At 42.3% G+C, this 16,743-nt stretch overlaps 1 protein-coding gene across 3 annotated transcripts in view; it reads right to left on the reverse strand.

Annotated features, from left to right (window-relative positions):
• STARD13 (StAR related lipid transfer domain containing 13) overlaps positions 1-16,743 on the reverse strand; it is a gene marked incomplete at its 5' end in the record, with an annotated part of 256,335 nt that overhangs the window by 31,370 nt on the left and 208,222 nt on the right. For all 3 annotated transcript variants that reach the window (XM_082304662.1, XM_082304664.1, XM_082304663.1), the window contains 2 exons: positions 3,380-3,461; positions 5,477-5,548. In XM_082304662.1, the coding sequence (XP_082160788.1) occupies positions 3,380-3,461; positions 5,477-5,548 (154 nt within the window). The remainder of the gene's footprint in view (positions 1-3,379; positions 3,462-5,476; positions 5,549-16,743) is intronic.

Genomic DNA, 16,743 nt, shown 5'->3' on the forward strand with positions numbered 1-16,743 from the left:
ACTCAGCAGACAGTACTGGATTCAATCACCACTTCAAAACTCTAATGGTAGGATGTCCCATGTACAGCAACCTTTGGATTATTTACAAGCTATCTAAGAGACACTAGCTATGGAAAAAGAGGCTGCTGGCTGCTTGGCCCCGTTTGAATTTTAAGAGCTTGGTTTAAGGGCCTATGTATCAGACCGTTACGTACTTGTTCTTTATTTTCTTAGTCACTATTTACGTGAATACAAAAAGTACAACATGCCTTGGCTTTTCCTTCTCACCCTCTTATCACAGCAGCCACTAAAGTTCCCAGACCAGAGCTTGTTGCTGCTATTTTGGAAACGACACAGAGATCCAGCTATAAAATTTTCATGGCCAATTATTATTTTGGCAGGCTGACAGTGTTCGCCTGCAGATTGCATGGTAATTTTCTATTGTTCGTTACTCAATAAAATCTGAGTGGAATCTCTTGATAGATATGCTTCTAACCCAAAGGCCTCAAATTTGGTCTTTACTCTGCCAAATTTTCAAATGATATTGTAAACAGCAGGAGTGTTAGAATATCTCAAAAAGGTCACTGAAATCTTTTACAACAGGGAGTCTTAGGCTTTCTGACTAAAATACTACCCGCTGCCTTAAAAAAAGAAAAGGTTCCTCTGCATTTGTACCTAATGTTGTCTTGCATACTGCAATGCCATAAGAAAGCTGATTATAAAATGAGATTGAGAGTCTGATTTCAATCCACAAGAGCAGAGAAATTCAGTGTTTATGCTAGAAACATTACCATTCAGAGCTAAAACTCTGCTCAAACTGATTATCCACTTTGGCATTCCAGCTTTAAAATTATCCTCCAAATAAGAATGAGAACCCCATTTTGTTCAGTACTATGGGCTGAATGCACTATTAGTCAGTGTGAAGGCTTGGTCATGCATAGCTTCAAGGGCAGTTTTGGGTGTTTGAAGAATGGAAGTTTGGCTCCCGACCTGGGAATCGGTGCATACAGAAATAATAACCAACCTTTTTTTAACTTTCTATTCCATAGAAGTGCATCACAGCCTGCGGCTCTCATATGATATGCTGGCATGTACCTCACAGTAATGTCACCACAGAGCAAAGCAAGGGTATAAAACTGGCCACAGCAGTCAGCCAAGCTGTGAGGATCTCCAGTGCACTGGAAAACTTGGAAGATGGTGGTTTGATAGCTAATACAGTAACAAAGCTGGTACTGGGGGCAGCGGCTGGCACTGTTCACTCTGATGAATCTGAATCTTGACATTTGGCACAATTGCTTTTTACAGGTCGCTCTCAGCTAAAAGTTTGGAGCTGCTGAGTTACAGTGAATTAAATGTCTGCAATCTGAAAACAACCTGTACATAATACTTGTATTTCTACCTGGCTAGTATATGAGGTGTTATTCCTTCTTCAGATCTAAACTGTTTAAAAACTCCAACCAAAAATGAAATTCAACAGGTGTTGTTTTCTGAATAAAATCATTACGGAAAATGTTACTAGACAGTCATAAACCCCTTTGTCTTTGAATAAAATAGTTTGGAAAGATCTGTGTCTATGCTTATGCACTAGAGGTCTCAGCAGTATCACTTGATTTAGGCTAAAGCATTCTGTCACATAAGTGCATCTCTCCAGCTGCTAGTTTATTTTCTAAGTCTCTAGCTGTTCAGCTCACAAAGAAATCATCATAAATATATAAACACAGCGCAATTTTTGTAGGTGTATCTGTGAGTCTACAGAGAGGCCGGAGGAGCAAGAGGTGAGCTGTTCCCATTTAGCTGTGTAGGTGTTGGATGCCTGGTGACCATAATTGAAGTACTACCATTGCTAGTTACTTCAGAGAAGAAAGGCTGGGGAGAGTCAGAGAGCTAAGCAACGACTGCACCTCACTGTTTGTTCTCAGGAGAAAGGGACAGGGACAGACATCATACATGCACTTTCGGATGGTCTTTCAACTTTGTGGCAAAGGGCAGAGGGGAAGAGATCTCAACCTCCTACCAATTCCCAGTTCCCAAACTACAGCAATGTATGTCTTCCACCATGCCAGACTGAAGCAGGGGGATGCATCTATCTGTGGGAAGAAGGTTTCTTAGGCATGGGCATAGCAATCCCTCCAAACAAGCTGTACGAACAGCAGTGGATGAAGTCTGCAGTTATTTTGCTCCCTGGCATCCTTGAGAGCAATCACTGAAGGATCCAAATCTTTCCTACTGATTTGTCTTCAGACAGAAAGGTTACTACACAGAGAAAGAGACTATTCCGTTCCTCATAACCATAACAGACAAAATAAGAAGCAATAGGTCTCACTTGCAGCAAAGGAGTTCTGGGAAAGCATTCTGACAACTACGCCCAGGAATTACCTGGATCCTCCAGGAAGGAGGGCATAGCCTGGGATGGAGATGGACTAGATGAACTCTCTTCAGCTTTATTTTCTATGATTCTCAGAAACCCTCTCTGCAGTCCTCCATCACAGACTCAGTCCCTGAAATGCACAGTATGATGTGCAGTAGAACAGCATACACTCTCTGATGACTTTAGCCACAGTTGCAGAAGGGGACATAAGAGTTTTGTCCAATTATCTTGATGTCGGTGTTGTGAAAGTTTCCATAACATGTAATAAAGCCTGCTTGGTTAGGGGCCAGATGCTCCTTTGTCCTTGATGAAGAGGAGAGGAGCAGAACCCAGCTTGAGCTTAGCGCAGGAGAAAGAAGAGGGGAACAATGCCTCTGCAATGTGGTTTTGCAAAACTACCACAGAATTGCTGCTTCTTGAGTCCTGGGGGACAGTATTTGAGCAATGCAGTATGATATATTCATCACAGGCAGAATATAAAAAGCTAGATAAACAGCAAACTCAAGCCCTCTGGGAGGGGCAAACCAGTGATTAGTTGTAGCAGCTGTAGTACTGTGGCGTTCTGGTCCCACTTCTGTTACTGGTGCCAAAAGGAGAGTACCAAGGGAACCACAGCAGCATGAAAACCACGTCTGCTGCCAGAGAAAGTACTTGCTGAATTCTGTGCAATGAAGTTTCATCTTTTCTGCTGTGCTTGGATGTAAGAGTTATTCATGTGCAACTCAAATGCAACTCTCATTTATTCAGGGTTTGCTTGTACTACTGCTAGTTGTTTCTTAAAAGGCAGGTGTTTCAAACCCATTGGATTTGGGTCTTCTCAAATCATGTGATGTTTTCTATGACTTTAGTGTCGGTCCTACTCCAGGATTTTCCACAAGAGTAATGAATTCAGAATGCTAGCATTATAGATATCATTGCTTAATTCACGCGGACAAGCAAACTTCTCTGCTGCTGCTTCCGCTGCTATGTTAACAATAACAAATCATCTCATGTTTTTAAATTATCAGAAAAGAAACTTTAGGTGTTATTTACCTGCAAAGAGGTTCTACAAGGTCCTTGTCAAGAAAATCATGATCTTTCTTTACTGCAGCAATGTCAATGGGAAACTGGGAGTCTATAAAAGGAGACACAATATTAAGATGACTGCTTGCTATTCAAATTAAAATACATTGTCTACATCTAAAATGCTTTGCATGTGCTTGCTCACCGAAACCTAGTATGACCAATTTCACTCAGCTCTGGTTCCCTTCCAGCTGTATTTGTGACCCTTTCAGTCACTTTATTTTATTTTTTTTTCTTTTAAAGGTATAGTTGAACGTCCTGTGCACCAAAGAGAGAGCAAGATTATTTCATTTTGGCTTTAATAAGATACTCGGTTGTTAGCTGTTCTTTCTAGCGCCTAGCACAAATGAATGAAATCAGGGAATTACCAACAGAGTTTCTTTATCCACATGAGCAACAAGGTTCTCCATTCCCATCACAGTGACTTAATGAGTTATTTGCTAGACAGACATTTCCCATGACACAGAAATGTTCTGCACTTTTTGCTTTTAACACAGGTCCCAATAACAATGATTTCAGACAAAGGGTTACTCAAGTAACAGAGACAAAAAAAAGAGCTGAATTATAACCCCCAATATTAGCTAAAAAGCCAGACTAGTGTGCTGGAAGCTGACATTTGTAATGAAAAGTGACATGGCTGCAACACATTAGTGGGCTCTGTAACGGTGGGATGGGTTCCAGCGCTGTGGCTTTTCTCCAGACGGCTCTGCCGTGCTTAGGTACCTCAGCAGGATGCTGGGATACAGGAACTGCAGCCAGCATTTCCAGACACTAGTACTTAACATTGACATAATAGATGCCTGTAAAAAGAACCTTGTTTTCAGAGGCACAGACTGTCTAGAGTGTACACTGACTGTATGGGAACTGTGGGAGCCCAGCACAGGTTGCTTTTTGGAGGGAACATCCCTTTGAGTCTGGCAGGCAGCAGGCTCTCCTTTCCATGGGCAAGTGGGGATCTGAGATACTCTGATTACAAGGCAGACACAAAAGTACTACTGGGCACCCAGGGACTGCGGTAGACACACATCTATGTCAGCTTTGGTCTGGGAGGCTTATTAGTCTTAGTTCCTTGCTGGGTTTAACAGAGCCCTTTTGGCTCCTGAGGAGCCACCTGAGCATCTCTGCATGGTGCTCCCAGTACCCGGGCACCTGAGCCTTAAGGGACCTCAGCTGGCCATCAGAAGCTGCAGAGGTGTCCTCGTCCATCCCACGTGTGTGGATGGATGGTGTCTGAGCCGGCTCTCAGCAGAGCTGGCTCTGACCCATGAGGTTTCTTGGCCATTGCTCCATGCGTGGAGCCGTGCTGCCTCCAGACCCAAGCTGACCCTGGAAGGTGTCCAGCGGCGTTTGGCGGAGCTGCACTTCGGCTAATAACTCTGAGTGGGCCTGAGCTGGCTCTGTGTCTCTGGCAGACAGAACACGCAGTTTGGGAAAAGTGAGGATCAGCTGCAGCTTCCCTCTCAGCATTGAGCTAGGGAGAGCAGCAGAAACCCAGCCCTAGTCCCCAAACTGCTGCTGAATGCAGCAGCAGTGCACCCACTCACCCTGCCCTCGGGGATGCCGCTTCCCTGCGCACAAACTTTGCAGCTAGGAAGGGGACACGGCCATTTGCTTTGAGTTAGCACCAAAATATTGGCTTTTCTTGCTTTGCAAATGTAAAATGCAGCTCATATTATTAACTTTTGGTAATTTTGAAGAGTTTTTAAATCTTATTTTCAGTAAGATTGACATTTTCAGTAACTTTCAGTGTTTTTAATCTTATTTTAGACACAGTTCAGGAAGTTTAAAAAAAAAAAAGAGACCTATGTATTTGGATTTTTTGTACTTGTTTTTGTTAATCTTTGAGGTTTACACAAACTGTGTCGCTCTTTTTTTAATTCCCATGGCTACGAGGGCAAGAATCTTACTTTTCTTTAGGCACTTGTATGACTCCAGCAGCTGAGGCTTTGTGAAGCAGCCAGCCATGGCCATAACTCAGTCAAATGTAGAGTTGGCCGACTGCAAGCTCTCCTGGCAAGGACCCAGTACACTTTTGGTACCACACAAAGAGGAGAAAAACCTACTTACCCTCATAGAACTGAGCATATTGGGGAAATCCAGCTGCACGTAACCAGTCACACGCTTCCTTTGCTTCGATTTCTGAGAAGAGAAAAAAGTTCACACTTTGTTATTTTGCATTGGAAGTTCTTTTAGTTACAAGGAAATAGCAAAGATACTTGGCAGTAGCTGTTTGTTGCTTAAAAGTACTGTCATCACTCTGAAGTACTTTTTAATAGCATCAGAAAATAAAATAGTCCCTAAAAGAAATCCCCCTGCCTCCACAGGACTCTGGGGTTTGCATAGCCACTTGGTGACCGGGACGAAGTGTTAAGCATCTCCACGCAGCAGGAGAAGTTTCTCAGCCAGGCCTGTGGTCCTGTGTCCTATCCTCCTCCAAGGGTAAGTTGTTGGGGAGAGGTGAAGATGAAGGAGGGTGGAAATGGGGTGATACTGTTTTTTCTCCTGCTCTGACACTTCTTGAAGAGAAAAATCCCACAGGAAAGCCACTGAAAGCTCTGCCAGGAAAACCCCAGTGCAGGCCTCATGTTACTGAAGGGACAATTGCACAGGTAGGATGCTCCTTTCTACCTTTAGCCATCTGAACTCCATTATGCAGACTGCCTCCATAGTCAATAGAGAGACAGTTACTTCCAAAGAGTGATTCATTTCACCTTAAAGTAGTGTCTAAAATAGGTGGGATAAATCAACTACTGACAATGCTTTTCTCTTGTGGCTGCTAACAGAGGGAGGATAAACAGCTACAGGTATGTCTGTGCAGCTAAATAAAATAGATACAGGCAGTAGCTTCAAGCACTGGACCCCAGACTGATCACTCTTTAATTTTAATCCACTTCCAGGCCTGTTTTGGACTGTTTCAGTTATCTATCAAGACAAATCTTTTCTTGAAAAGGCTAGTACTAAGCAGTGAGGAGAGGAATCGGTCTGTGTCATCTTGTCCCTGCCTCTCCACTATTTAGAAGTATGGACACAGCTGATGCTGGACTAGGCTTCCCCTTTCAAACAGCTTTCACTGAATAAGATGTATCCCACCCCTACGAAAGACGAGGGGGAATCATCAGCTGGACAAGAGAATAGTCCCTCCTTATTTTGGGGGTGACAGTAGGAATAGGTGAGCATGAGGGAATGGAAGAAAATAATGTTGAAGAGGGGGACTACATAAGACCTAAAGCTTTTTGCACAGGAGATGTAGATCCAGCCCACGCAATTACTAAAGCAGCAGTAAATAAATGTCAGCTACACAAAAACAGAGGATAAATTTTGAAGCGTCTCCAGCAAAACAGACTTTGTGCACTCCAGCAGTCACACACGTGGTTATGTACCCAACCTCTGAGATGACTGATGCATGTTGACAGTAGGGTACCTCAATTTCTACCAAGCTCCATGGCTTAATTTTATGGAAAGCAGTGTGCCAGGTCTGGCTCTGCCGGGCACCCACGCTGCCTGCATGTGCAGCTGCTCCCAGAGTGACTGGAGGAACAGCTGAAAATAGAGGCTCACCCAGATTAATGTGGGTTGCGGAGGAAACATCTCCTTGCTGCCCAGATCTAGATCAGGATCTACCACTTGAACAGTTTCGGTTTACAAGATCAAAGTCAAAACATATGTCTATACCTTTCACATTTGCAAAACGCTAAGGAATGGAGTGTGTTGAAGAAAGTAGACATTTTATGTTGCTTATTATTCAACCTGAATGAACCAGTCAAGGGTTTTGGCATATTTGTGGCTGTAAAATCTAGGCAGCCATAATACAAACTCCTAAATATAAAACAAGCAATGGAACTGGAAAAAGAAAATCAGGCTCAGTTGCTCTTCTGCATGTTCTGCCTTGCATAGAAAAAAATTCCAGTTGTAAATCTGTTTTCTACTAAAATCCATTTTTATAGATAGGAGATGCTGGTGTGAAATTTTCCCCATGTAATTCTGTTCAAATCATTCATTATACCCTTAATGACTTTACCCACTGAAGCTCACCATAAATCCTGCTTTGAATATACTCTGCAGTATGTGACCCACACACCTTTCTGGTCCTCTAAATACTGAGTCACACCAGCAAATTTTGTTGCAGAAATCAAAATTCAGAATACAAGGTCTACTTATCAAAAGCCCAATTTCCCAAAGATGGTTAGACAGCCAGCAACAGCTCCGCAATGGCCGCAATCATTAGCAGTGCTGAAAAGGATTTACCACCAGGTCTTCATTTGCTTTGACATTAGTTCACGTCAAGGCCAAAAAAAGGAGTATGAAAGTACATTCAGTTCTTAACACTGCACAAAAGAATGAGCAGCTTACATAAAACGTGGCTCTCACTACTGCACATCTGTGTGCTGAAAGCACATCTCTATTATGTTCCAGTGAGACTGAATATTTTCATTAAATGCTTGGAAAAAAGACAAGTCTTTATACTTTTTTCTTTTGCTTAATTCAATCTCATGAAACACAGATGAATCAATCCCATTTCAAAACGTATTTTACAACTCAGAACAGCTGTACGTACATTCTAGCTTCATCTGGCCTGGAAGCACAACTAACAGTGGCTGTGGGTGATGGAGAATGCTACCATTTAATGCTCTTATATGCTTCTCATATTTCAATGTTTTTTGCAGTTGGCTGCTCAGAGGAGCTTGCTGAGGAATCTTCCTGCAGCCCAAGTGAGATCTAAAAAATCTCAGGTTGCAATGGGTGAATAATTGCAGGGAATAACCAAGGAAGTAAATCTCACCCATTTTTTTTTTTTCTTTTGTATGAGACTGTAACACTCTGCAACCAGTCAAAAATGATTGATGATGATAACTTCTGCTTTCAAATCTTTGACTCTGTCTCCTCCCCGAAGGAATCTATTGGGAGTATTCTCATTTTCTAAATGATCATCTCAAACAAACAGATTCCCCTCTAATAAGGTTTGCTAAGTCTGCTTCCAGGATACTGGGTCTCGCACACATATCAGTGCCCAGTTCCCTCCCATATCTCTTTCCTTTTTGGTCTTATTCAGAGGCCAGCAGAAGGGGAGAAGTGCAATGTGCTGCTGGCCCAGCCAATACTATGACTTTGCTCATATCAGTGTATTTCCACTGGTTAAAGGCACCTGTTCCAGCCATTCCCCTGTTGGCCGCTCCTGTGGTTTAGGTGAAAAGGCACAGACAAGGATTTACTCCTCAGCAGACACCAAAGGTGATTTCTGTTATCTTGCTCTGGGCATGTAATCCAAGTTACAGTTCAGAATGTAATACAGATTCTTTCATTACTGGGTATTGTAATGTTTAAAACATAATTTGAGATGGTCAGTTTAACCTTCTCTTTCTGTGCACATACTCTAATATTTGCCTTTTTTTACTTGCTAGTTAAACATCAGTGAAGACTTCTTTGAGGAGAGACGAGTACAGCATCAAAAAGACCTCGCTGAAGCTGTCAATGAAGGGTTGCAGAAATACGGTGTTGGTCCAGTTCTGTTCCAACGTCCAGGCTAACGCAGGGGTCTGAACCAGCCTGCAGCAGCTGCACCGTCTTGGTGCAACCCTGAAGGACCTGGAAAACCAGAGGTGTTCACAGGTGGCTCCAAGGCAGCTTGTCAACAGCACAGAGAAGGGCTGTCACACTGAGAAGAGTGATTTTAGGAGAGGACATGGCTCGTAGTTTTGCACTCAAGACTGGCAGGAGCCACAGGTCCTCCCAGAAGCATGTGAGCTACCACCAACCCACAAGTAGCATCTCCCTTGGCATGACCAAAAGGCTGCTCACTCCAGCACTCCTGATGGTGGGTTTGTGCTTATGCACTACTGCCCTGCTCTGCTGACTGAAAAAACGTCAGGGATAATTTACCTACTGCTTTCCACTTGCTTGTGCAGCAGTTAATGACAATCATTAATTATTAAGGCCAGATAATAATTCAGTCACAAATATTGACAAGCATCAATATGTCTCACAGAACTTGAATTCTCAGGGCTTTTTTCAGTTTTTAGTTGAAGCTTGATAGGAAACAAGTTTCTCTTTTCCATTTCACTTTTCTACCAGTAGCGAGTTATAATTGAGATCCACACAAGCAAAAGCCCTTCAGCCACACTTCTGGTGAGATCAGGGTGATGATCTCACTGCCTCCATATCCCCGTCATCTACCAGCTCTTTTCAGGAGGTATGTCCAAAGTCCCCTGCGCACAGACGTTGCTGCTGACCTTCCTCTCATCTCGCCCCAGGGGCTCCCCAGAAGTTGCCCCCTGCTTGACTGAAACCTTTCAGTGCCCATATGCAAGCAGGGACTTAAAACCTCATCACACACTTCTTTGATCAGCCAAGCTATCTTCCCTTCTGCCCCCGCTATGGGATTGTGTCTTAATCTTTCCTCCTAGAGTTGTCCCACTGTGTATTAAATTAAATGTTTATATCAGAGACACTGATACAGTAGCCCAAAGCATATATTGCACAGTAGAGATTGAAGTGCAAATCTCTGATCCTTTTTTAAATTTATTTGGGGTGTAAATAGAGCAAAATAAGGGGAGAGAGGTTCACCCAGGAAATGTGACAGATGTTCAGAGCACAGCTGGGTGTTAAGCTGGTTTGAGCTTGTCTCCCACAGACCATGTGGGTGCTCTGGCTATTCTGGGGCTAAAATGGAGACGGTTGCTTGCAGTCTCTCCCTCTCTCCCAACACTTTCACCGTTTCTTCACAAACTGCTTTGACGGTGCCAAACACCAGAGGAAGACTCCAGCAGCCAGCTGCCACCAAAGGGGACATCCAGCCCTGCCTGCCCCACGCCGGCTGGCTCCTTCTCCTGCTTCCCTTCATGCCACAACTGATGCCTGGCTAACCCTGCAGAGATCTAGCTCAGTCCTCTAAGCTAGCAGAAAACTAACCCCACCAAAATTGGTAACGGTCTGCTGTTGGAGTAGCAAGTTGACCCAGACCCTCTAAGGGTCCTGTTTAGTCCATATTAGCTGCATTTTAATGAGCCCAAGAAAATCAAACCACCGGGACAGTCCTTCCTCACATGAAAGAGAACTGTCTAAAAAGTTGTTTGGAGAAAATTGCTCTGTCAAGAGAAAATCATGTAAATAAATTAATTTTCTAGCTTGGGACGTTATCACTGTCCACAGATATTGGTGCTAAGACCTAGATACTACAGTCCTTTCCCTTTTCCTGTCTAGACATCAGCATTTCATCTTGTTTCTGCCTTTCTGCCATTCTCCCTCTGTCTCTTCTATCTTCTGTTTTGGTGTTTCTCCCTTTTTTTTAAACTGTATTTTTTATTTAAGATTCAGGTATCTCTTTGCACAATGCAGTGAAAGAAATAGCAACTAGAATAAATAAGGTACATAATTACCCCATCTATTGTGTTTATGTCAACTTTATGTGATAACCTTTATTATTCATCTGTCTGTAACAAATCACTGTTTATGTTTACTTTTTTATTCCCCCTATATTGCTCACTACTTACATATAATTTACTACGACTTAAGATAAAATATCTGGGAGCATTAGAGAAAATGATTAATCAAGTCATTGGAAAGGAGTGTATTTTACTGCGCACCCGCATCAGTGAGATCCAGTGGCCATCACAAGCCGGTCTGTTAGGTAGACGAGGTCTCACTCTTGCAAGCGTTGTTTGGGAGCAGAGTAACAGCTTGGTTATAGCTCACAGGGTTTGCAGGTGGTTAGTCTGGTGCTATGCTTTACATTAACTTTTGGTCCTTGTCTTACTCTCTCCTTGAAAAGGAGGAAAACTGTTGGGATGACAGCATTTGTACTGCATCTTCCAGAACAACATCTACCTGGCATTTTAGGGTCAGTTTGAAGGCTCAGCTCAACCCTGGGTTTAATAACACCTTTTACTCTCAGGAGCCACTGTGGGCCTGTGTGAAAGGTGAACCAGATAATACCCCAGGGGAGGAAACATTCATTGTGTCTTAAACCTGAGGCATGCTCAAGGCAGCTGTAGAAACTATGCGGGAGAGCTTCAGCCTTGCCTCGCTGGTCTTGATGGATCCCTTTTGCCGCATACGCCTGTCATGTCACCAACAAGCCATGCCACCACCCTGATGTCTTCCCAGAAGAGCACTCATGAGGGCAGATGGGATCTATAGGAAAGCTCAGTTCAGGCTGAAGCTGTGTAACAGGTCCAGCATGTTTCAGCTTCTTCTTGCAGCCCAGTCTGAGGTACTTCAGTGGCCCTCATTACTCTCCTGCACCTACATCTCATAGTCTTTAAGATAATTATCCATGTAACTCTTATTCTTATTTCACAAACGGGGATTTAAAGCACTTCAAAAGTGCATAAGCAGGCCAGAGACAAGATTGGTGGGAACTAGGTGCCTGACTCCTTTAACTGCCCATAAAGATATGACTATGTCACTCCTCAGTTACTAATACCCTTAGAAATCTGGTCTGGACAGACCAAATCCCAAATTTCTGAAGTTCTTAGATACCTAAACGCATCACGCCATTGTCACTCAGCTACTACGTAACACTAAAGGCTGATAGGTTTCCATTGAATGGCATTTGCAAAGCTACTTTGGAACTAAGAAATTAGACTACAGTAGGGTAGTGGTGCTAAATTGTAAAGAACATGAAAATATTTTTCAGTATGAGAAAAGGTGACTTCCCAAGGTCACATAGGAAATTCACAGCATAACAGAAGCTCACATCTATAGCTTGCAAGGAGCAGGTTAATATCTTAACTACTAGATTATAGTCTCGCTTCACTACTCCAAGCAGGTTGGTGTAGATCATGGAAAAATATAAAGCTTCTCATATTCCCTAAGGAAAAAGTCTCATGCAATTTAATAAAGACAGATACAATTTTCTGTAACATTTTCATGTTGTATTGTACCCACCAGAATTCTTTAAGAGGGAAAATTCCCAAGTTTTATTTATAGGATGGTATAATTTTTTGTGCAAAGGATATTGGTGTCTCTGAAATTATTTAGGTTTTTAGCATAAATTTCTGAGAACTCTATTTGAGGGAATGCTTTTAGGTAGAGGTCTAACGGTTTATCCCATTCCCTTCCACTCTGTAGGACTTTCCCAGAAGAATTCCAATAATAACGCAAAGGTAATTGTACCATGCAACTGTAAAATTACCATTTATAGTGCAAATATATAATAAAAAAAAAACCATAAGCATACAATGAATTTATATTATTTTACTACACTATAGTGCACACTCTTCAATAAATCCTGATAATAAGGTTTTCAAAAGTGGAATTTCATTGGAATTATTTTATATCATGCTGTATAATTACTATTAGAGGCAAGGTTATGTTTTGCAAGCAAGGAACAAATAAAGCTGTCAAAGTGCTATTTTAATAGACCTTAAGCTTTTGCAGAATATTGTGGTACCAGTAATAATGCAATAAAATATGAACCTTTTAAACTACTGTGGCTGAATATAATTCAAATGTCAATAGAAAAAGATCCTTTCAAGCTCATGAGTAGTTTCTTTATGTATAATTCTTTACACTTGTTGAGATGATGTCCATTCATGCTCTGACTTCTTAGAAAGGTTGAAAGTGAGAAGCATGATTATTTATGGACATAAAAAAAAATCTCATATGCTGAGAGATGAAAAGATTGGGACTGTTTACCTTGGAAAGCAGATGAATAAGGAAGGGTTATGATAGAAGGGTACAAAATCAGGGGTAATACAAAAATAGGAAATTGGGAACTTCTATTCACTCTGCCTTGCAGCACAAGGACAGGGAGATTAATGAAAAGGGAGGAATGAAAAAGAAGGAAAGCAATCTAAACTGATGAAGTATTTTTTTTAAAGCAATATATAAAATTTATTGCCAAAGGACACTGGGTTCAGGAGATGAGTGGGCTCAATACTGAGCTGGAGTCTTATCTCACTACTCACTGCTACCACCACAGATTTGGAAAAGGATTCTCCAGAACAGAATAAATGAAACCAAACTAAAGACAGTGCTATAAGATTATTTTTTTCCTGGTTAGATGACCCCTTATATAGCTTTTCCTTCTGAGTTACTGACATTTCTATTGCTCAGACATAGTCTGGGACTATATGAACTGTTTCTTTCAACCACTATGACAATTGTTTTGTTCCCTGCGATAACCAAATTCTGCACAGCCCAGCTGGGACCCTTTTATCTTGAGCAAGGCTGCATTTCCCAAGAAGAAAGAAGAAAGGTGTGTTATTCCGGCAAGGAGTTAGGAAGCTAACTCTCCTTTGGGTGAAAGAATTATGATGAATGCCTTTCCTAAATTAACGGGATATTGGTAAAGCTGGTAGGCCTGAGATTTATAGCAGGTTCACCAGGCATGAAACTTTACAGGTCTGGGAACACTCTGCCTGTATTAATATTTTTTACATCTGATCTCATCAGAGCTAGGTATATAACACAATGGTTTCACTCACGCTAATAACATGAAGGCAGCTATGCAAACAGCATCTCAACAACAGAGAAAACAGTTGGCAGTGTAGGAGAGACCTTTGTACAATGTGCTACACCCAACAAGCTCCTTAAGCTGAGGGGTGACTTGCAGGGGCCAGCACAACAAGCCAGTAGGGGCACAGGGACACATCAAGACCTCAGGAGCAAGAAATACCCTGAGCGACTCCCAGTTCAGAGTAATTAGACACCCTTCCAGGCAGCCATCACTGTCCCTAAAAGTCTTCAGGATAAAATCAGTTCCCCAGGGAATTCTCCCATTATGTAGACTTCTAACTCCCTCTGCTGAGGTACAGGGTGTTCAGCACAATCAGGTACCTAAATATGAGAATGCAATGAGATTTGGACACCAAGTAGTTGTCTTAACATTCAAAAGTCTCAGACATAACACTAATACCACAGCAAAGACATTTAATAGTGCCAACTGATGCTGAAAAGTCACATGCATGTTATATGGCTCAGCTATGTGATAAAACCAGGAAATTCAGGTCCTTCTTTGAGTGTCCTCTTCAGGTACTTGGTTGCTGCTTATCATTGTGATAACTTCTATCGACTGCTGGTTTCCCTCTCTCCTCAACCTTCTGTATCTTCCACTCTGAAGTCACTTAAAACTGACTCTCTGCCATTCATTTCTCTGACATTTTTGCTACCCGCTGTCCCACATGTCCACTCAGTTAATACAACTTCACTCGATGCTAGTTCATTTCCTTTTTTTGCCATCTTCCTTTTGAATTCCTAAACCAGGATTTTAAATCCTCCTAACCCCAAAAATCTCTCCCTATCTTCAAGTATCACTTTGAAAACACTTTTCTTCTTAGCTTACAATTGATTTGTACAATGCAGCACTTTGTGATGACACTAATAAAACAAGAGCTTGCATCCCACATCTCATCTTGAGGTACTTTAAATGGTTATAAAAACTGATGCGGAAGTTATATATAGGGATCACTTCATCCCTGGGTGAAATGCAGCTGCATTAGGATGAAATGTGGCAGCTGCATAAAAGAACGCTGCAGCAGTTTATGACAAGAAACAAGGAGAATACTTTATCCAGCTGAAACTACTAAGGGGATTTATGAGATAGATAAAATTCAAATAATATATATATATTGGGATCTGACAAGGACACCAGGCTCGCCTCCCTTTAGTCTTAGGAAAAATACTCTGGTATTGCTAATGGGCAGAAGTGATTAAGAGCTCGGTTCCCTCCACATCTTCCCCCTTCCCCATTAGGATTTATATTCCTTTTCTTGCCTTCTGACAGCCCCCATGAGTCTTGGCTCAGCACAGACTCAGAGGACAGAGTACCACCCACCCATTCCCCAGTACCATGCTGCCCTTCCCACCTATTTGGCCTGCCATTCAAAAGCTGAGCATCGCTGACTTGAGAATTAACAGGGCTTTGATACATGAGCACCGTATGTCCACTGAAAAATGTGTTTGGATAAAGGTACGGAAAATGTGAGCCTTTAAGGGCTATAATATAAAATATGTTGTATTTTTAATGTGGAAGGAACATTATCAACTAGGTAGAGAAGAGACAGCAATCCCATCCCTTGGGATCTATTCCAAAACTTCTGGTGACTCATAGAGTCACTATGGGACAAATTTTGAAAACAGACTCTCATTTTATGAGTTTCTGCTTTCGGGTTTCCAAATTAAGAGATCTAGGTGGCATCTAAACTTCTACAAAGCATGGACCAAAGAGTGGCCTGAAGACCAAAACAGCTGCTGAGCTCTTATTTAGAAGGGAAATGTTGAGTCCAGGTGATGTTTAGAAAACCTTCAAGTGTGTGCTCACTTGCCACCCAGATTTGCTATAAAGCCATTTTTACAATGTACCACTGATACTTCCATAACTAATAGATATTAATAATAAGTAGTCATTGAAACATTGCACCTACATGTACCTGTTCATGTTATATGTTCATGTTACACATTCATGTTATATATCTTCTATTGGATTACTATTTTTGAAGAGTGGAAGAGTGAGTGAGTGGCCCACAGGCTGCAAAGCAGCTTTGCAGAAAAGGACCTGAGAGTCTGGTGGACACCAACTTCAACATGAGCCAGCAATGTCCCCTTCTGGCAAAGGAGGCAGACAGCATCATAGGCTGCATTAGGAGGAGTGTTGCCAGTAGGTCAAGGGCAGTGATCCTTCCCCTCTTCTCAGCACTGGTGAGGCCACGTCTGGTGTGCTGGGTCCAGTTCTGGGTTCCCCGGTAAAAAGAACATACAGATTTACTGGAATGAGTCCAGCACAGGACTATGAAGATGCTTAGGGGACTGGAGCATCTGACAGATGAGGAGAGGCTGAGAGAGCCGGGACTGTTCAGCCTGGGGAAGAGAAGTCTCAGGGGAATCTCATCTATCTGTATAAATATCTGAAGGGAGGGTGCAAAGAGGGCAGAGCCAGGATCTTCTCAGTTGTGCCCAGTGACAGGCAATGAGCACACACTGAGACAGAGGAGGCTCCGTCTGAACATCAGGAAACACTTTTTTACTGTGAGCGTGACTGAGCACTGGTATGTGTTGCTCAGGGAGGTGGTGGAGGCTTTGTCCTTGAGATATTCAAAAGCTATCTGGACATGGTCCTTGGCAGCTAGCTGTAGGTGGCCTTACTTGAGAAGGGGGATTGGACAAGATGACCTCCAGATGTGCCTTCCTACCTCAACCCTTCTGTGATTCTGTGACTATTTCAGGAAATGTGTAAAAATAACCCTAAACTGACCCAATAGCAAGGAGAAGAAAATCTCCACCAGCAACATCATACTTCTCCTAGTGGAAAATTTCAGATGAAGACTTGCTTTAAACTCTTCTACACCCCTTTTCTTCTTGAGGAAGACTAGCACCATTGATTTTAGGACCCAGAGAGT

The sequence above is a fragment of the Platalea leucorodia genome (assembly GCF_965183815.1).
Source record: "Platalea leucorodia genome assembly, chromosome: 2".
NCBI classification, from domain to species: Eukaryota; Metazoa; Chordata; class Aves; order Pelecaniformes; family Threskiornithidae; genus Platalea; species Platalea leucorodia.